The 21,760-nt window shown below is 47.7% G+C and overlaps 1 protein-coding gene across 1 annotated transcript in view; it reads right to left on the bottom strand.

Annotated features, from left to right (window-relative positions):
• UIMC1 (ubiquitin interaction motif containing 1) overlaps positions 1-20,963 on the bottom strand; it is a 34,967-nt gene extending 14,004 nt beyond the window's left edge. Inside the window, exons 1-6 of the mRNA XM_010219076.2 lie at positions 20,602-20,963; positions 13,468-13,558; positions 7,854-7,978; positions 6,369-7,532; positions 2,812-2,876; positions 153-241 (exon numbers count right to left, since the gene is read on the bottom strand). Of these exons, the coding sequence (XP_010217378.2) occupies positions 153-241; positions 2,812-2,876; positions 6,369-7,532; positions 7,854-7,978; positions 13,468-13,558; positions 20,602-20,754 (1,687 nt within the window). The 5' untranslated portion in view covers positions 20,755-20,963. The remainder of the gene's footprint in view (positions 1-152; positions 242-2,811; positions 2,877-6,368; positions 7,533-7,853; positions 7,979-13,467; positions 13,559-20,601) is intronic.
• Between the last annotated feature and the right edge of the window lie 797 nt (positions 20,964-21,760).

Raw genomic sequence — 21,760 nt, 5'->3', positions numbered from 1 at the left:
AACAAAAGCAATCAGTTACTTTCAGTGCTCATAAGCAAAGCTGGAAAGATGTTGTTTTGCTCAAATAACTTGACAATTCTCTTACTTTTTCTGAATTGTATCAGTGTGTTACTTTCACTGCAATATTCAGAACATTCTTAAGTGCCTCTTACCTGGGCAAACACTGACCTCTTCTTCAGCAGAGTTTTCTGTGGCAGTATCTGGACTTCTCCTACTGCCAAGTGAGGTCAATGCAGAGATGCTGTCAAAATATAAATATGCACATAAATCTCACCTCAAATAAGTGTGACAGTTGCACCTGCCCATCTCACACAGTTCAGAAAGGCATACAACTTCTTAATTTCCAATGACCAGCAGAACAGAGAAATGCATAGACTTAAAATGCTATCCTAAGCATAAATACCCAAAGGAAATATTTTCCTTCTAGAAGAATTAAAAAAAAAAAAAGACAAAGAGTCAGTATTTCATGCGAAAGGCGCGAAAAACACTTGCTCAGATCTGTGGGACTCTGACTTTTCTGCTCTTAGATTAGGAAGTTCTGCAGGTACTAGCACATCCTCCCCTGTGCCAAGGCTCATTTTATAGAGGAAAGACACAGATTTGCTTCTCCTTCCCTCTTCATACTGCTAATTTTCTTTCTCGTCCTCCTCCCGCGGCAGCCAGAAGCAGCACCAATGCAATACGCCACAAAGCTTCCTGGCAGCAAAGTCCTGCCAACACTGCCGTAGTGCTTCCTTCACGTAGCATTTTGCACAAGTCCTCTCTTCTTGACCTTCGTATTCCTCCATTATATCTCCCCACGGAGCACAATGTCTTTTGGAACAGGCTGGCATTGCTGAGCAGTCTGGCACCCATGCTGACACCCTCAGCGCTTTGCATGGCTTTCTGATTAGTCTGATCAAGTATGCAAGAATACACTTTAAAAACATGAATCCCCATACTGACAAACAGAAGATTTATTAAGCTCAATTGTAGGCCTTAGAGAGGAGAGAACAGCCACTGCTGATTTATGATAAATAGCAAAATTCTGATAGGAAATCACAAGTGGTTTCTCTCTCTAAATAAAGATTCTCAAAGCATTTGTTATGAATCCAGGCTGAGCATGTTTTACTCTGTGTCTAACATCAGGGCTCACTTCAAAAGAACTCACACAAAACAACTTGCTATGACATTTATAAAATGGGCTAATCAATTTGAAGTCAAACCACATTGCTTGCTACACCAGCTATCTCCTGGTAACAAAGCCTATAATCATTTATTAAAACCCCAATCTACCATAGTCTGCACAAAGCATAAAACAATCAGGCAGAGTGGCCCGCAGAAAGCAAAGCAGCTTCCTTTCGCTACTGCTGCTTCCAAAACCTTTTTCAATACCTCCAGACAACTCGGAGCAGGGTTTTTCCATTAAGTGGAGCTGAGGCTGGCCAACCAGGGTGCCTGAGCTTTACCCAAGACTGCTCTGGCAAATTACCAGGAGCCAGATGGTAACACTTAAAGTGCACAAAACTGAGAAGGCTGCAGCCATTTCTTGTCCTCCTGCAGCTGTGCCAGCTGCTGAACGAGGGGCACGGCGCGCCGAGGGGAGCTCAGCCCTCGGGAGGGCAGCCGGGAACGCCCGGCTGGCCAAGGGCACCAAGGTGTCACCAGCTGAACCGCGCGGCGTAGCCAACGGCCAAGCCAGAGAGGCCTCCGAGCCCATCAGCGACACAGCGGGGATCCCTCTCTCCTCATACGCAACCCAGGCCTCTTCTGCCTTAACCACGAGGGAGGCCAGAGCTCCTCAGTTTGTGCCTTGGTGCCTTCCACACAAACACGCAAGCTAAAAACTCAGCTGTCCCAGGCACATTGGCATCTGTAGCAACTCCAGCCGCAGCTCCTTTGCTCCCCAAGGTAAGCTTTAAGCTTGTTAGAAAGTGCAAGTAAAAGGGATTTTCAAACCTTGCATATTAATATCAACTGTTCAGACCAAACATCGTTAGACTGGAGAAAAGCTGGCAGTTCTGCTCCTAAATATGTTTGGATTATAAAACCTAACAAATAAAAGGTATGACATATCTGCCCTCTCTTGCAAGTTCTCCTTTGAATCATCTCCTGTTCGCTCTCACTTACCCTTCTTTTCCTACAGCCTTCACTGCAGAACTGCATCCCACCAAAGGAAAAAAAAAAAAAAAAAAAAGGGGAAAAAGGAAAAAAGAAGAGTAGGCTTAAATCTGAAGAAAATCTTGTTGACTTGTCCCACACCTGTCATATGCTGAAGTGGCTTTTCTGGAGCACTGCACTCTATCTTTGGCTGATAGGCAGTGCCGTCTGGCTTCCTCCTCCCTACTTTTCCTCCCTTTTCCTCTTCTGCAGCAAGGCAAGAATATAAAAATACACACGCACACATCCAGTAATCCTTCCAACATGCCGTGTATGTGCCTTTGCAGACAGATCATTCCAACCCACTCCTATAACTCACCTTCAGCTCACCTATCCCAAGCTCCAGCTTTACTGTATGCCAAATTAGACACAGCTTCAGAGGGTAAGGATCAAGTCCTTTTACTTGTGCTAAAATGCAGCTTGCAGGTTTTATAAAGTGCCAGTAGTAACAGATCCCTCTCCCTTGCGGCACCTCACCTCTCTCCCACAACGCTCCAACCAGGAATATTTCCAGGGCTAGGAACCAGCAGCAACTAGAGCAGCCTTTGCAGCAAGACCTGCTGCCAGGCTCGGCAGCTCTGGAGAGCCCCAGCGAGACCCTGGCTCAAACTGCTTCAGGGGAGTGGAAGAATTGAGGCCCCGGGCCCCACGCTCTGAAATGACCCTCCTCACCTCTGTGTAATTTGCATTGGTTCCCCATCTTCTGGCATGTCCACTGCAGCCAGCACCTGGGAGGCCTGAAAAGGAAAAAAAAATCTGCTATTATATAAAACAGTGAGCACTGCTAACTGGGTCCAAAGGGATCCGCTGGGTCCCCGGGGTTCTGCCATGGTATTGGGCACTAAATTATGTTTTGTTTTGTTTTTTTTTTCAAAATGGCCAACTATCCATCTTGAACTAGCCAGTTTTCTGCCCCCGTTCATCCTTTCGGTGGGCTGGCAACCCTCTGCGGTAACAGCTGGCAGCACCTTTTGCCACCCTGCTGCCCAGAGGAACCCCTGGACAGCCTGTGTCCATCACCATCATGCCGACCTTGTCCTTGCACTTCCATGGCCTCTGCCCGTCCCTGGTACCTACCCTGCTGTATTTGTAGGCAGCACTACCCACCCTTTCCCCCCTGCATTGCTCCTGAGCCAAACAGCCCAAGCTTGCTGGTGTCCCCTCGCATCCCTCGCACTGCAGTGGCCCCATCTATCCCCGCTGATGACCTTGAGCGTGGCTGACCCTTCCAGTCCATGTTTGACCAGAAACACTTCCCTGAATTTCACACAGATAAGCTCTGCTGCCGTTCCCTTGACCAGGAACCCAGGTGTCCCATCAAAGCAAGGAAACGGATTAACTGCACAATCTACAGCTGGTAAATCCATGTGCGTTTTATCCCATTTTCCATTTGCCTTTATGACTTTACTTACTCTTTCCTCTAAAAAAATGTTCAAAAGCCTTATGCACTGCTGAGGTCAGGCTAACCTGCCAGTCATTACCCAGATCCCTTTCTTCTTCTTCAGTGTACATACTACACCTGCCCTTCTCTAATCAGCTGGAATTACAACAGTTTATTAGCAGTCCTTGCTGTCAGACCTGCAATTTCTCATGTCATTTCTCAGAGAAATCTAAGGGAGTCTTCTCCTCCTTTCCTTGAGTATATTAAAGTCTTTAAACTTGATTTTCACCAAAGATCTTGACTTAAATCAACTCCAGTCTTAGATGGCTGATGTACACAAAGCCTCTGACCAGAGTTCCAATCCAAAAAAGTTCATTTTTTACCTAAGATATTCTTTATTTCTTTGAGGCACAACCTGCTGTTAGCATAAAATTCTCCACCTCCTCCTGTATTGTTATTTCTCTGTCTCCTGAACAGTGCACATCTTTTGCCATCTTTGCTCTGGTCACAAATACTGAGTCACCACATTTCTGCTATCCCCAGTAGATATGTCTGAGGCTACGGCACTGGTTCAGATCACAGATTTGGAATCTCCACAAGCCGGGCCTTTTTCTCTAAATCTCTTAAAGACCAGGAATCTCCTAACTTTATTTGAAAGAGTACAAAGAAAGGCGTTCGATTAGCCCTGAGGTTTGTTATTAGAGCTTCGCAAGCGAGCAGATCTCTTGACAACAGTGATTTTCTCCATGCCAGAGCTACTTGGCAGCCCATGGCAGTCCCAGCAAGGGACACGGCCTGCACAGGAGGTCACTGCAGCTGCAGACACACGTGTCAAAGCGGGCATCCAGAGGGGCTCCCCAGGGACACCGTTTGCACCCTCCTCGCACTGGCACAGCACAAGTCAAGGAGCTTTTCTAAGAACTGCTGAAAAAATGCAGTAAGGCAGAGAGCAGCTTCGAGTCCCCGGGGACATTTTCCAGCCTTGGCACAGCCCCAAATACGTGATTCCCACCAGCGGAGCCGCCCCCGCGGCAGCGGGGGAGCCCCGGGGCAGCGCGGCACACGGGGGCTCTGTCCCTCCTCTGTCCCTGCCCGTGGAACTGCATTTGATGGAAAAAAGAAATCGAGACGAGGCACAAGCAAACATCAAACATATCGATCTTGAAAGTAAATCACCTGCGCTGGCCTCAGCAGGCGACTGCAAAGAGAGGCGAGAGGAGAAGGGAGCAACCTCTTAAGCTAAAAGCGATAAGGCAGATGAAGGGATATTTAGAAATTGTTTCTCTCAAGTAAATAAAAGACTCGTAGAATTTTGCCCAGGGTTGAAATTTTAAGTTTGCTTTTCCCCTCCTTCCTTTTTTTTTTTTTCCTTCCACCTTAAAGTATCAGAAAGGTTAAATCTACACTTCTGTGGCTCTTCTAGAGAGCCCCTGTGGTCAGGATGAGTACGTTAGAGTTTCCCACTCAGCACCACTAAAACCTCTTTTCTCCCCAAGAATTAATTAGGTATTAGCGTTAAATGGAGAACAACAAAAAATGCCCCGCATTTTTCAATAATGATTAGAAGTTCATGCCCCTCCCAGCTGCTGCAGCTTTCCTATGGTTTTAGCTTACACCTCCATAGATCTGCAGTCACCCCAATCTTCCAGAATAAAGAAACCTCCATTTTCAAAGGAAAAGACAGAGAGAAAAAATAGCAGTTTGCATTAAGAACCTTTCAGGTCTTTGTGTCTATCCTGAAGAAATGAAAAAGGGCACAAGTCCATTTCTTTGCTCTGCAGGTCACCTCTAAGGCTTGTTTAAATCTGTACCTGCTAAACCCGAACCAAGCACTGTCGTGAAAAGCCACATTTCAGCACAGACTGCTCTGCTCTTTTTTTTTTCTGCAACCAAAAAATGCAGACATGACGTTTTTCCTAAGTGTTCAATATTACAAGACAGAATATAAATATCACAAAACAAGTTAAGTATCTTTCTAACACCAGGGTAAATGATCAAATACACTTGAAAACAGGAACAACAGAGCCGAGGCTTCAGTCATAGAGAAGATAAAGTTATACAACGATCCGGTAGTGAAGTCATTATGAAAAATGAGGGTTGGAAAAGGCTGACACAAACCTAAAATACAGCAGTAATAAATACTTCATCTGACTAGCAATCTGTTTAAACTTAGCAGTGACAGAAAGCTGCCTTCCGCTCCAGCGCGAGCGCCCTGACGGAGACACAGGCTGACACCTAGTGTCCACGAACCCCAAGCAGCCAGCGCGCCGCGAGGGTGCCCGAGCGCGGGACAAGGACAGCCAGGGCTGCTGTGGTGACAGATGACCTCTGGGCAGGCAGCACCTGCATGCAGGGATGCAGAGCCACCAGCTATGGCCAGAGGAACAAGGGGCAAAGCGCCCGTGCGAGGGTGAGGCGCATTCAAACACGAAGGACCATGTGAAAGAGGCACTGCAAGGACAGAGCGCAGTTTCTGCCTGCAAAGCCATGGCTAAGCAGAGCATAATGGCAAGCAGAGAGCTCCCCACAGGCCACACGTTCCCTCAGCTGCTTTGCCAGGCCCACGAGCAGTCAGCGCTCTCTCCGAGCTCGCCACCGTGACGTACGGCCACAAACACCTTGGAGGAGCAGTGTCAGCTGGAAGTCATCACCTCAGTGGTGCATTAATGGACAACTGCCAGGCTGCGTGGTGGCCACTACCTGTGAGCTGGATCTCAGCCTGCAGATTTTGCTCTCCCTTACATTGTTCATCAGCAGTGTTTGCTTTGCAGAAGGAAATGAACCCTAAAGTGGAGGGAAGAGCATGACTCATCCCTGCTCAAACGCTGCTCTGTGGTCAAGCTCTTACCTGGCAGTAGCTGGTGGTTGGCTCATCGTCAGAGGCAGAGTTCTTCTCCTCTTCCATGTTCTGCCCTGGACTGTCCTCTGCCTCACTTCTCTTCAAAGGGAGGAGCCAGGTGATGCTCTCAGACTCCTTCTGCACCTCTGGGTCTCCATCTTCTGTGTCATCTGCAAGCCCGTTCTCCCTACTTATCTGATCTCCTTTCCCGAGCTCATTTTGGCTCAGGGAAGAAGGGCTGGGCACAACTGGGTTACCAAACTCCTTCTTATGCAATAGCTGCCTTTGAGCCTGCTTCAGGCTCTTCTGGTAAACCTCCAGCTGACACAAGATGACTTTGGTGTACTGGTTGGGGTCCACTCCTTTGGGGCAGAACGGAATGCCCCAGTAGTAGTGCACTGTGTCTCTCGCCTCCTCCTTGCTCCTGCCCTCCTCTGGCCCCCTGAGCACACAAAGCTCTGGGGCACTGCCAGGCCCCTTGTTCTGTTCCGATTGCTCTGTGGAAACACAGACTTTGGTGCCGTGCCCGGGCTGCCGGGTGTGTTTGGTGCTTGCCCCTCCGCAGCTCCTCTCGGGACTGTCACAGCTGTCCGTGGTCCAGGTGTTACAGAGCGCGGCTGGGCTCTCAGTGCTGGCTGCTCCCACAGAGGAGCAAGTGCCAGGCAGGAGTTGCTCTTTTGCTTCGTGCTCTTCTGCTTTTGAAGGGCTGCGGGGGCTTGTGAACAGTCTCCGAGGTGTCAGTCGCCAGGAGCCTGGAGCAATCCTGCCAAAGGTGGGACTCAAAGAGAAGAGGTCCTCTCCAAAAGCGCTGGGTAACAGGCTATCAGAATCCCTTCTTGCTGGTGAGGAAGGCTTTTCACTTGACCTTGGTAAAGGCTGGCCCTTCCCCCGAGACACGATTATGCTGGATACTAGTGAGTTTTCAACGATTTCCTGGCTTAACCGCCTCAACACTACCAGGGGACTCCGGGCGACATCCATCTGTCCATTCCCATCAGCTCTTGCACTCTGTGAGTGGGAGCTGCACTCGGAGCGAGGGGTGTCAGGGCAGAGTGCCAGACCTCCCAGGATCTCAGAGCCTTCTTGCTCGGCGAGGTCGTTTGGGCCTGTTTTGCCCACTGCTTCTGCAGGCAACTCGGGCGTTGCGTCAGAGGACTCTGAGGGCTGACAGCTCTGAAAAACACAAGGTTGGTTCTCTATCAGCAGAGCCCACCAAGGACACTCCCGGCAGCTGCAACTCAGGCATCTGGAAACTGGGGGCTGTCTCCCCACAGGCCAAAACTGCCCCCTGAGTGAGAGCACAGATCAGTTTAGACTTCCCAGGCCTCATCAGGAATGATAAAAACAACTTCTCTGTGGCTGGTCTATCTCCAGCCTGTGCCAGAAATAGCTAGGCCCCCAGTAAAACCTTGTTTTGTGCAATATGGCAGAGCAGGCACAGAATGCAACGTTTCTGAAGGACCCTAGTAAGCCTCTTCACATAAGCACACTCACACTAAGGCTCTCAGCAATGGCCTTCCTCAAGAGCTCCTCCTCTTCCTCTTCCTGACAGTTCACTTGCCTGGCTTCTTGCTCACTCATTTTCAGGGCCAGAGCAAACTGTTCCTCTTCAGTCATCTCTGCAGAAGGAAGGAAGGAAGGATAATGTCAAGCCACAGCTGCAGGTGTACGTAAACACCCAATATTTACCCAGCATCTTGAGAGAGGTGCCCAAAGAGCCTCCCCTCCCCAAGATGAGCACAGAGCAAAACAACCACATCTCAGCTTTCCTTAAAAGGTACTACCAAGCGGGAGCAGGCAACGCTAAATGAAAATAGTACATGTGTGCAGAGCTGAATCACTGAGTACAAATCAGGAAATACAGTTAGGGTTTCTATAGCAATCTAAACACTGAATCCTTAGGTGTATTAACTACCATGGGACATCTTAACGCTCTCATCCAAAGCACACACTATAGCTACATGCAGCAGGTCCTCAGTGGAGAAAAAGGTGCATTTTCAAAGCACAGATATTTTTACATGGAATTGACTCAGAAGCAAGGCAGGATAAAGAGCAGTCCTTCTCCAATCTACTTCATTATTAGTCTAATACATGTCCCATTGCCTTCTGACATAAATACACTTGCAAAATGTCAGAGACCTAACCAAGAGCAAAAATTCACCCCAAGTGGCTGGTGTGAATCTTTACAGAGGATAATATTACTCCTTCGGTGGTTCCATGCATGATCTTTCACATGGATACACCCCCCTTCTGCTCACATCGCTGCTCCATGGGATCACTAAGCCAGCCATGCATGGGAAAGGGCTGCTTGAGTTCTAAGTATTATTTCAGCAGAAAATTTATTCCTGAAAAGATTCCTCACTCAAGAAGTTGAGGCTGGCTATTTAGAAACAAAGCACTTAGTTACTTTGGAAAAACACCTATTTATTTAGATTCACTCCAACATTTTCACTATTCTTAAAATATACAACGCCTGCAGAACAGAGTGCAGCTCAGAAAACAACTGAACAGCTCTCTCAGGAGCTGAAAAATACATCTTCGCACTGGCAACGAGCTGACAGATTTCCTTCAAAACCCCCTCGCTCCTCGAGGCAGAATCAGGCACACGCCACCTCATGCATGAACCAAAAGGCCCGTGTTGATGGGTTACACGAGCTTGAGCGCAGGGGAACTGAGCAGAAAGGCTGCCCAAGCACAAAACGTGCCCTCCCTGCAGCCTGGGTCGGGACAGCAGCATCCCTGGATAAAGCTGCATTCGGAAGCTACGGGCTCCCGTGCTCTAACCCATCCTGTCCCCAGCAGCACACGCAGCCTCCCAGCGCAGCGCCCTGTGTCAAGCAGAACCTGGCAGGACAGCACAGAGCCAGGCAGCCACACGGCAGCGGGCGCCCGCCTGCCCTTCCCCCAGCTGGCTGTTTTTTTCCCCCAGAAAAGCAGGATCTGGGTGGTTTTTGACTGTTCTGAATACCAGCAGTAGATTCCCTTATGTGTCCTACCAGATCAGCATTTAGTTGTTGTTGTTTTTCTTTTCTTCCCTGGGAAATTTCTTTAAAAATTAAGAAAGAGGTTGAAGTGAAGGCAGACTGCAGCGCGCTCAGGACTCATGGGGATCTTTTGTCCTTGGACAAAGTCACTCTATAATGTTACAGCCAGAAGGGACTAGAGAAAAAAAGAGCCCTTCTAATGGAAAGCACGCTACAATCTGGTGCACAAGGAAAGCTCCCCAAAACCAGCAGTAATGCTCAGCACTTCCATAATACCCAGCACCTCCCGAGCACTCAGCGAGTACAGGCTGATTTGTTTCCCTGCCCAGACCATCACAGCAGGGAAAATTAGGCCAGATACTGCAAACCTTGACATGTGCAAGAAACGCAGCACGTGTGATCGCTCCCCCCCACTGAACACAACAAGACTTCCCACGTGCTTAAATTAAAACAGGGGCCTAAGTGTTCACCAGTTCAGGCTATCAACATTCATGAAGCTTAATATAAAGCAACATTTTTTGGCGAGTTACTAGTGTACATTTTGTTTTCTTCTCCCTCCCTGGCACAGCAATCTCCCCTCTGGGGACAGGGAATGTGCCAGACAAATGCTGCCTCTGGCAAAGAAACCAGCGACAAACAAAATGCACTTAGTTCACATTCCAACTGAGTAGGTGCTCTGGAGATGGGGAAATCTTGAGTTCAAATCCACTTGGAATTGTGGTGGCAAGTGCAGGCAGCAGCTCTGGGCTGGCCCCTTCCAAGGGAGCTGACCCGCTTTAAGCAGAGGGCTCTGGAGCTGCCTGTGCTGCTCGGGCACTACCCTGTGCTTCACATCTCATCACTCCTCCGCAGCGCGTGCGGAGACGCGCGTCTTCCTGAGCTTGATGTTGATTACATCGGTCATAATTTATGATGATTAGAAATTCTGAGCGTTGTGTTGGCCTCCGAGTGACGCGTGCAAATCGGAGAGCTCCGAGGAGCCAGCGCAAAAACGGCCCGTGTTTACGGGGCAGCGGTGACTCCGGCTTCCAGGGAACTGGCCCTTCTCCATCCAGGCAGGGAAGACTCGGTCATGCTCACGCACATCCTAACTCTTCCTCGGAGGATGCTCTGCTGTCTGCAGCAAGAAGCGGGGATAGCACTGCTATTCCAAGCTGAGAATTCTGGATTTCACATTTCAGGATCCATTAATGACACGTCCATCTCCACGCAATATGGAATCCGGCACAGATCGTCTTCTGGGACCAGTCCCATCCAAGAAACACACGGAAAGGAAGGAGGGGTCAGGAAAAAAATGTTTTGAAGGCACTACAGCCCTAAACAAATTAAACCATTTCAGAGCCTTTTTAAATGCTAATATGGCAATTTGCTAAGCGATTTATGTTCCATTTTGACATTTGCAACGTGAATTAGATGCAAAACCCCACTAGTTGTAGTTCTAACACTTACTAATAAGAGATTTACTCAAAAATAATGGAAATGCAGGATCTCAGTATTTCCACATATCCAAAGCGCAATTACAGTAAAAACATTCAAATGTGCTTTAAAGCACCGACTTCATCCGGAAAAAAAGAGAGAGACTTCTTTAGGTTTTTTGTATTTCCATTTATCCTGTCAGGATGAAACGTCACAGATATATTTTAGTTATGGCTTTAGGTTAAAATGAATAAAGCCACAACAATGCAAAAATGGGAGGATATGCTTTATAACCAGAGCCTGCAAGTATCTGCAATTTTCCAGTTTTGAGGAGATAGAACTTAACTCTACCCAGGAGCACCAAATCTTTACAAAAGACCAATTTACCTTGCAATTCAAGGAATATTTTTAAAGACACTGAGAAAAATAATTACTACTTCAAATCTTCATTTGCCTAAAAGCAAACACCAAAAGTTTAATTATAGTTTCCAATAAGCAAGGGAGCAGACCTATCCCATGTGCTTAATAAACAGGTGACCGCTCTCCAGTAGAAAATATAATGTGGCACCCAAACCCCAAGCCTGTCGCTCCAGCGCAGGTTCTGGGGAGCAGTGAAGCTCTGCTGGGAACGTGAGAGATGCCCAGGAGAGGCTGTGCCCCCAGTCTATGGAGCACTGGGTGCTCCTTGGCAGCAGGGAGGCAAAAGCAGCTGAGGAAGGTGCCCATCTGCGCGGGAATCCCAGTGCAGTGTTTACATCATGAGGTGACTCGGAGCTATCTGACCCACAGCAGGAGGAGACAGTGAAAAAAATACAAATCCTGGTCGCTCTCCTACCCTCCACAACGCCTTTCCTAGGGGCAAGGTGCCAGTGGACTGGACATTTCAATGCACACAACCAACTGCTGGTCAGATACCCCCAAGCTACTGCTTCAAGGACACACAGACACTCACAGGGAAGCAAACAAAAAACGCTGCATTTGCCCCAGGAAGAGAAAAGCTATTACCAAGAATTTCAGCATCTAAAAATGCAGCAAAACCCTCCTGTTATACAACAGCTAGAGAGCTGGCAGTGTCTCATGCAGATTTTCTGGAGCACCCAGAACACCTATCTCACAACACCAGCTGCTTAAACCAGCCACGCTCAAAGAGGACGTCCAACTGCAGCAACAGGGCGCTCTTAGCATCCTATCTGTGGTCACATTCAGTTCGCTTATCTCAAAAAAAATAACAAGCAAACAAAAACACTCTTCCCTCATTTCCGACTGTTATCTTACTTGTTCGACACAGGGCGTGCACAGTGGATTTCAACCCCCACAAAGAGCCAGGCTGTTTCATGCTATGGCCTCAGGCCTCTATTAAAAACAATTTAATTCACACAAGACCTCTGAGGACAGACATGCCCAACTGCTGCTGCTCGTGGAGCTCCAGAGTGCTCCATTTTGTTCAGTGATTGCTTTGGGTTTTGCAGTAGAAAACATCCTCTAATTTTAAAATATTCTGAATTTAACGTGCCAGACTGCTGCCTTGCAAAGCGTTAAGAACACGAGAGTTGATCCTCCGCATCACAGCAATGGTCCATTTGGCCAAGCAACTGTAGCAAAAAAATGATGCTCTGCAGGGAGCATGCACATGCTGGCCCTTTCAGTGGTCCCTTCTGCCCGTTCACCCACAGCTTTCAGAACTGCTGTATGATGGATGTTAGAGGGAATATGCCAGCCTGTTCCTCTTAGCATCTGTTTGTAGACCTGTCGTCCATGAATGTGTTTAATCCATCATTAAAGCTGCTGATACCAAACCCTCTACAACCTCCTGTGGTAAAAATGTTCCAGGAGTTCACTCTGTGCTGTGTAAAGATTTACCTGCTTTTATCTGTTTTAAACCTATCTCCTGCTATTTCTACTAAGTGCATTCTGATTCTGACTTTGCAGGAGCTGGCAAACAACAGCTCTGTGCTCAACTTACATACTGCCTTCCTGATGTGAACTTTGATTCCATCCCTCTCAGCCTTCTCCTCTCCCAAATGAAGAGTCACAGGCTTTTCAGTCTCTCCCTTAATGCTGCTGCTCTGCTGCTGCTGCCCTTAATGATTTTACTGCCCTTCTCCAGATATCCTGTAGCTCCACCATGTCCTTGAGATGCGGAGACCAGAACTGCACACAGTGTGATGTGGGAGCACCTACATTTTATATAACAGCAAAATGACACGTAACAAATCTCTTGCTCTTAACACCCTTCCTGATGATGCCCAACATTCCTGGCTTTTCTGGCTGCCCTGTGCTGTGAGCAGATGATTTCAGAGAACTGTCAACTGCAACTGAGATCTTTCCTGAACAGTGGCTGCTGGGTCACAGCATCACAAGGTTTCAGCGAAAGAGAGCAGCAGAGAGGCCTAAACAGGAAAGTACTTCATGATCACAGACAACATCTTCAGACCAGCTTTAGTCAGTCTGGAAACCTGATGAGGGGCAGACACCCCCACACACCTAATTTAGAAGTGCACCCGCTTGTGCACATGCAGCCTTGGGAGCAAAGAAGCAATAGTCTGCCTATGCAGGAAGCCAAATTTTGCCACTGAGGAGGGTGCTCCCCGAGAGCTGCACATCCCGAGCTCCATCACAGCCTTTCTGCAAGGGAAACAATGTCTAACACAAACAGTGGGAACTGCTCAGCACCCATATGCTTCCCCAAGCCCACACTTGAGACCTACGTGCAATTTTTCTTTTAGCAGCAAACTTCGTTCTATCCAGCTGCTGTTTGGTTCTTTTAATTTGCAATCCACTCTCTTCCTTTGACTCCTGCTGCAATGAAAAACAACAACAAAAAAAAATGTGAGTCCACACAATGTGTAGGAAATACTACCAGCCCCCTCCCCGCTGCCTCTCCGACACAAACACTGGTTCAGGAACAAGCCTCCATTTGTATGAGATTTGAATTTCAAACATAATTCAAGCACACTCTGTAACTATTAAAAGCTATGTGATAAGCATAACGAGCAACAAGAGTTACAGACTGACATAAACACAGAAGGAGGAGACACAATAGACTTCATGCCAGTCACCACCATGCACTGCACCTGCTGCCTCTGATTTGAGAGGAGGTTTGTTTGGCCTTGCTAAAACCCTGGTATTTGCAGGCATTCAAAGCAGAAAATAAACACCACCTTTTTGTAAGAAAATAACCTCACACCTGTCAGCCAGGACTGTTTCCTGCCATACAGCTTGTAGCACTGTGCCCACACGACCTTAGGGGACCAAACCTCGTGGTCTAGCCACGCTCCCATGGCTAATGCACCTCGAGAGCAAGAGGGACACCTCTTCTGTATGCACTTCTGGTGCTATTCCCTCCTTGTATTGCCCTGAGCATTGCCACAGCTGTTTCATTTTTGATGCTTGAATACTTCAGATATTTGTGGTCACGAGGCCTCCTGCAGTATTCCCACAAAAACAAGCCAGCACCACGTTACCCCGAGCACGCAGCCTCCAACAGGGGTGCACGCAGGTTTCCCTGGCACACACTGACACAGGCCGCTGTCCCAACGGCTCCAGCGAGGGCCTGCACGTTACCAAAGGCTGCCACTGGCCTCCTTCCAATTTGTCTCTCTAAATCAAGTAGGATTAGAATCAAAAATGGTTTTTCAGGGAAAAACACCCACGCCTGGCTAGCAAGGGACTTGGTATGACTCTGTCTGCAGTTGTACTTGAGGTTTGTGCAGTCCCACGAGACCCACAGCAAAGTGGCTTCACACTTGTGCCTTGCAGCACCTTTGGCCCCCTGTGCCAAAAGGCAGCCTTTGAGGTGATGCATGTCGTGTAGGCTATTTTAATGCAAATTGCCACAGATATAATCTATTTTTTCTGTTCATTGCCCATGTGTCTTAATCTATTAAATCCTTTGGACTGCATCTCTATGCTGAGTTTTGTTCAAGACTATGCGAGTGCTATCAGTAGACTTTATTAATGTATATATACCACTTGCTCCCGCTAACAGATCGTTAATGAGGATGTTAAAACACACACAGCCCTAATATTGATCTTCTTGGCCTCAGCCTTAGATCTCCCGAGAAGCAGCAGCTCCGTTGTTCATCACAAGCCTTTCCTGACAGTCTTTTAGCAGGATTTCAATCCAGGAATGTTACTATCGAGACCAAATTGAATTATTTATCTAACTAAGATTTTGCAAGACATGCTATTAAGCGCTTTTCTGAAACCCTAATACATTACACCTCTTACATCCCCTAATGCATACTTCACTCCTTCTGATTTAAGAATCAGCTCACAAGAAGGAAGCTATCAGGCTTAGCAAGTCACACTCCCCTCCACCACCCTCATGCTCCCTCCTATGGGGTTTTCCCTTTTGATTCCTTCCCTTCTCCCACCAACCTGCTTTTGGTATCCCATTTCTGAGAGCTACTCCTCTGTCTCCAAATGACTGTTTCACAGACAGATTCGCTCTTACTAGAAGACAAATGCTATGAACTTGTGAGCGTATCTAGCTCAAGCTCAGCAGTTAAAACCGCTCTCCCCCAGGACACCTCATCCCCTCCACAGTTTTCCATAATGCCACTTGCTAACCTGCAAACTGCCCTGCTGTGGTTTGCACTGGCAGCCTCCGTGCTGACCTTGTGGGGGGCTCACGCATACGGAAGTGGGGAAGAGCCTGTGGGATGGCACCCGGAGCACGTTAGAATTACACACTGGAGGACGTTATGCAAAAGCTGTCCCACTAAACACCCTCCAGCAGTGCTAAGCAGTGCTGCTGCTGCTTAAGACGGGGCAATTTCATCCCAGTGGGCTCTGTAATCCCCAGTTCTCCTCTCCAGGCATCAATCTTGCCCTGCACTTGCTGGAAGGTCAACCCTGACGCTCGTCCACAGCTCTCTCCAGGGCACCAATGTGATTTATCAGCACACCGAGCCTTCCCTGGCTAGCAGTGTTTGGTCTGTACACAGACACACACGTCTGCAATACGCAGTACGGACAGCACAGGCTCCAAGTCCTCTGGGGCTCCAAGCTAAAGGCAAGCCCTGCTCCAGGAGAACTGCCTGCTTTCCTGGCTCAGGGAGGTGCCTCTGCTCTCCACGCCGTGTCCCGAAGAACGGCGACACTTACAGCAGCTCTTGGAGCAAAATCACTGCAGGACACGTGTTGTGTGAACCTCATACATTTGAGAAAGATGTTTAAATTGCTGAGCCACGTTCTAGTGAACAGCTCCAGTACAGGGAACTGCTGAAGCAAATCCAATTAATCCTGATGGGCCAAAACATACACACACATCTCAATTCCAAGAATTCTTAAATCTTCCTTACTTTAAAAGACAGAAAATAAAACATACCTTTTAATTAGGATTTATAGCTGTTTGTACCTCTGCTGGGAGACAGCCCCGCAGGCCCCAGAGTGCTCTGCATAAATGCAGGCATGGATGGTAGTAACAGAAGAGGCCAGGAAAGAGAGAAGACAACAGGGTTTGCTCTATCTGACCCAACCTTTTAATGCTCATCTGTCTACGAGGATAATAGGAACTCAGGGGGCCACTCAACCAACTGCCTTTCTAATAAGATCACTAGTCCAAAAATAATCTTAATCAATTAAAATATTCCCAAACTGCAGCCAATGCTCTTAGTTACAAGGTCATCTCCAACACACAACTTCCAAGGGAAAACAATTATTATAGCTGAGGTGAGCTGGGAACTGAGCACCTCTGCTCCGTGCCAGCCTGGAGAGTCTCTCTCCTCCAATGCCGTCAATTTAAAGCATAATGGCCAGGAGGAATCCAAATTTTCTTTCTCATGTGCCATGCTCTGCAGTTTAATTTATGACGCTCTCTTATGAGCGATTTCACTGTCGATATTGTACACAGATCAGGAAAAATAGAGGTTTCCAAAGTTCTTTACACATTTAGTGGAAGGCAGCCACTACTGCCTCCTTTTTTAACCTGCTGGGTCGCAACAGACAGCAGAAAAGCAAATTCCCATTTTAAAAACACTTTGGCACATACTTAGAACTATCAGTAGAAAATATACAGCTCTACTCACTTCTAAAAGCCTATAAACAGAATCTAGTAGCCAGACTCCCACAGGCAGTTCCCTTGAATCCACATTAGAAATGACCAAAAAAAAAACAGCTCTACTGACTCAGGAAAGGAGAGGCTACAAAAGAACGTCTCCACAGCCGACGGCACAGACTGCAAAGTCAAAAGGTCTGCTTAATTTTGCTGTTCAACAGCAGTTGGGACCATCTAACAATAGGGCATAGCCAAACAACACATGTCCTGCATGGGAAATACGCAGATGAAAACGAGACTAAATTATTTTTAAAAGCCAATTAGATGTTGGAAGTGCCACGTGTTGGCTCTAGCCAAGGCTGCTGCTGAAATTAATATCACACCCTACTTTATTAGTTTCTGACTTGAGTTCAGAATTTGCTTCAGCTCTGCTGTGTCTTTCAGCTCGTTAGAACAAACCTCCTGGAAGTGGAGAGGTGAACAGGGCGACACAGCAGAGCTCACGCCAGACTCGCCGCTTCCCACGCCTGGGAGGGAGGCCCGCGTGGAAGAAGGGGCTTTTACTGGAGTGTTGGGAGGCTGGTTCAGTCCCACTCTGACTGCAACAGGAGTCAGAGCCATCCTCTTCCTCAAGAGCAAACCTGGCACTGCATTTTCCCCAGGGATCGGAGGCAGCGTCTCCCTTGGGACTTCAGCAGAGAGGAGGCCAGCGGGGCCAGCGGGACGCTGCGGTGACGTCCTCATATGGTTCTGTTTCCCAAAAAGATGGGCAGCATGTAAGGTAGGCACTGCTGTTCCAGCTGGGATGCTTCCAGCACCATCATCTCTAGAGCAAGACCTCCACTGGAGAGGGGGCCGTCAGGCTGTGTCTGGACCCAAGATGAAAAGTCCAGTCACGTCTGACAGAGAACAGGAGCAGGGCAGGGGCTAACTATTATTGGCAAATCCCGAAAAGGCTTCCCTCTTTCTACCAAGAGCAACATGGTCTTTTTTTGAAGCATCGATGAACTTAATATGCCCCAGACATTAAGTATCTCTGAGAATGGGAATGCTAAAGCAGAGATGCTCCACATCTAAAGGAAGACAGGCACTGAATGCCAGGCAGAAGTAGGTGACACTGTCACCCTGGGGTTTCGTCATTTCCCAAGGGCTGGTGGAACTGATGAACAGAAGATCTGGCAGAAGGAGCCCATACAACTTCATGTGAAGTCCACGAGTTGAAGCAGGTGTCCTCTTGGTTCACAAAGAATCTGAGAGAAATGGGTTAAATCATCCTTGTGTGACCCCTCTGCAAGTTCCCCCAGCAGATCTGCAGTCTTGTAGGATCAACTGCATTGAAGGCTGCAGATCAGTCAGACATTTTAGCACAACTACTTGGCCTCTCACCATGCTCGATGCTCTCGCTTGATCAGACCTCCTGCTGGGTGAAAATCATGTTTCAGGCCTGGTTTCAGACAATCTTGGCAGTCAAAGATTGACCCCTGTTCATGCAGGGGCACCAGAAAACAAGCAGGAGTTATCTGTAAAAAGGCTTTCCTTGGCACTACTTAGAATATTGTGTGTTTGAGGGCAAGTGAATGACTTACCTTTCTTCTGGCATTCCCTGCAAGATTCAAACAGTCAAGGGAGACAGTAACCATTTTATTCATTCATCAGGTCTGTGTTTTCGGAGACCCTGTCTGCATGCGGCGAAGGTCATCTCCTCTCATTTCCACAGAGCCAGGGAGACTGTTCTTAATTTGTCTGACCCTACTCTAAAGAGAGACACATTCCCTGAATCCAAGATTAGATGTAACGGAGATCAGAAAGCCCCGTGTCCAGAAAACCTCCTTCTGATGCAGCTCCACAGATGCCACAGCACAGACATGAGTAAAGAAAGAAAACTTGGCAAAATAACATGGATGAGCTTGATAATCCAGCATGACTGAAACATTCCTAGGGGAGGCAGTCTGCCAAAGATCATCAAAAGTGAGAAGCTGGAGGCTTTCCAGGTGCAGCTGCTACAAGATCTGCTGGTCTGGAAGCAGAACTAGGGACTTGTTCTATAGATACCTGCCAAGAGACTGCCAAGGAAGAAAGCCATTGAATCAATGATGCCCAAATTGTCCTTGTAGCATTTGATTCATAAGAAACCATGTCCTAACAGATGCAAGATTAATTGAGAAGGTATTGTTCTCTAAAATTGCTATTGATCTGAGATTCCCACACCTCTTCTTGAACACATAACAAGGTCTTACTAGAGCAAGAACCACAGCTACAAGGTTTGAGATTGAAATTCAACTTGAGGCACACGGAAAAAATGAGACAGTTACAGAAGCCAGACAGTTATTTTTTTTTGAGATCCCATGTAAATCAAATTTTTGGTTGTTTTTTCCAGAAAACAACACTACAAGAGACTGTGGCTCTGGAAGCCGATGACTCACAGAAAGAAAGAGACTGAACTGAATAAATGCACTTATTCAACCGACTGAACTGTTGTCACTTAAACAGAACCTAATTGGCTCTTTAACGGCCTCTCTGAGCATATCCTTTTCTGTAATATGACCGATTATGCCATCAGAATTTATTGTTTATAGACAAACTTACAGAACAGTTGGGGAGCCTAACCTTTTTATAGATGGGTTTTAAGAGACGTTTGTTTCCTCTTTTTCAGATACACGCACATTGAGATGAATAATTGTAGACAATAACAGGTCCTGATCTTTTATGTACTGCAGCATCTCTTATAGCTGCTGCTTTCTTTTTTCCTTATAGGTTTCACAGTAAAGGCCAGTGATGCAGCAGACATCTGAAGTTAACTTAGCATATTGCAGAGCTAAGGGTTTAACCCCAATGAACTATTACTGCCATATGTTCCATTTCTTTCAGGGAATTTCCCAATGGGAAAGAACTCAGACAATGTGAAGAAAAAAAAAAACATCCAATATCATTTGCCCTACAGCTTTTTACTGTTTATTTCTAGTGCTTTTCCCCTTCTCACATGATAATCGCCTTATTGAAGAGACTCATGCTCCAGATGTGGGAGCGAGGGGGCCTTGATTTAAGATCTACAGCTTGAGAGTGAACTGAAATGCTTTTGAAAATGGTGGAATTATAAAAAGCAGCTTAGGATCCCAAATCACAGGCAAAACAGCAAAGCCTTAACAGCCATACATAAAGAACTGATTCTAATAATTTCCTCTCATGTCCATCATTTGTGTTGAAGCCAGATTCTCAGGGCTCTGGATTTTCCCTAAAAAATAGCACCTCAAGGCCAGTGCAACAGTTACAGGCATTTCAATCTTTTAGGGTAAAGCTGACATAACATAATGCTGGGAATAAACGATCTGGGCCCATAGGTCTTGGCCAAGCAAACTGGCACTGCAGTTCACCTTTACACCCTACGGAAGTGCATTAAAAACTCAGATCTCCATAATGCAGGATCAATTTATCAGACACCAGCTGTGTTCTGAACTACTTGCAAGCCTGTGTTCTGAATCATTTTCTTATCTATTTGCACATAATACAGAATCATGTTTCGGTGGTTTAGCTGGAAATCAATCAAATAAAATTTATGAAAAAAAAATTGTAAAGGGATTGAGGAAAGGTTACTTTTAAATTACGTTTCAAATTCAGTACTGAGAGGATTTGGTTATCAAATCCCAGACTCATAACTCACCCTCACCAAGTGTACCATTCATTTCCTAGTCAAATAGGATTTGATTCATCTCCTATATAAGGAGAGGAGCAGCACGAAACACACAGAGAGAGCAAAGCCTGACCCAGCACGTAGAGCATGGGATGCTCAGACACCCTCCTGGAGCTCTGCCCGGACTCTGGGCTCCCCATTGGGACCACTGACCTCTCCGTCGCTGTCGGATATAACAATAAACGCGTCCACAAAACTGCGCTTCTTCTTGGCATTGAGCAGGGCCCTCTTCTCTTCCTCTTCCTCCTCCCCATCCTGACCTCGAGAATCAAGGCCCTCTGTGGGTTTCTTCTTCCTCGGCATCATTCACTCTGAAACAGAGGGAAAAATTAAAAGCTGTTTGTTTCCTTCTGGTTTAGATTTCCCCTAACAGTCATCCTTTTTTTTACTATTTTTAGGCAAAATACTCCAGGCACTAGAACCTTATTATGAAGCGTGGTGGATTTAGTGTTACTGGGAGTCACCCCTGGTCTAGTTAAGGGTACTTTATTATAGCAGATTGTTAGAAAGGGGCTTCAGGGGAACGGCAGCGCAGACAGGAGCCACTCTGGGTGCCCTTGCTCCAAAGCAACAAGACAATCTCCTCTCCCTCTCTCCTGCTAAAGCTCATCCGCAAACCCATCCAAACCTTCACTTCACATCCATGCTCCATCATAGACCCAAGTTTCCCCTCCTCTGTCCCACCCTTCCACTATCCTGATGCAGAACAAACCAGGATGTGGCACTGAATCAAGCTGAAATTTATAAGCAAGACACCACAGAGGTACGACCCCGTGCCAGCTTTTAGCTGCAATAAAACTCGAGGGAAAGGCGTGTTTCCCAGAGGATGCTATTTTGCTCTCACAACAGCAGCTCCACGGAGGGCTGCACGAGCTCTCCGGGAATGGAAAGCACGGCAGCGGCGCGCTGGAAACGAGAGCGCCGGTCCAGCTCGTCGCGCCGCGTTCGCAGCCTCCCCCGCGCAGACGTGCCCGGGCCCTCGCGTTGAAAAGGGCCTTGAGGAGCAGGAGGAAGGCGCTGAGCTCTCAGCGCCAGCCCGAGCGCTGCAGAACAGCAGCGAGCTGCTCTCATCGCGACTCGGCCCCGAAACCGCCGCTTTCCTTCTGGGATTGCCTTTCAGCGGAGCAATGACCTGCCCCGCTCCGCGCTCCTCGGACGGCTCCGGAGCAGCCTCGCAGGGCGCACGGAGCGTCGCCAGCTCTGCTGGAGTCTGCGGCGACCCAGCGCGGGGCGGCCGCGCGGCATCGCTGCCCGCTGCAGGCTGCCGTTCCCAACCAGGGCCTGCCGGAGCAGCCGTCTGCCTCCCTTCGGG

This window comes from Tinamus guttatus, unplaced genomic scaffold (genome assembly GCF_059628265.1).
Source record: "Tinamus guttatus ecotype Peru unplaced genomic scaffold, ASM5962826v1 Tinamus_guttatus_pri_ptg000155l, whole genome shotgun sequence".
Taxonomy (NCBI): Eukaryota; Metazoa; Chordata; class Aves; order Tinamiformes; family Tinamidae; genus Tinamus; species Tinamus guttatus.
The sequence above is the reverse complement of the archived record's forward strand: the minus strand, read 5'-3'. Positions and strand labels throughout refer to the sequence as shown.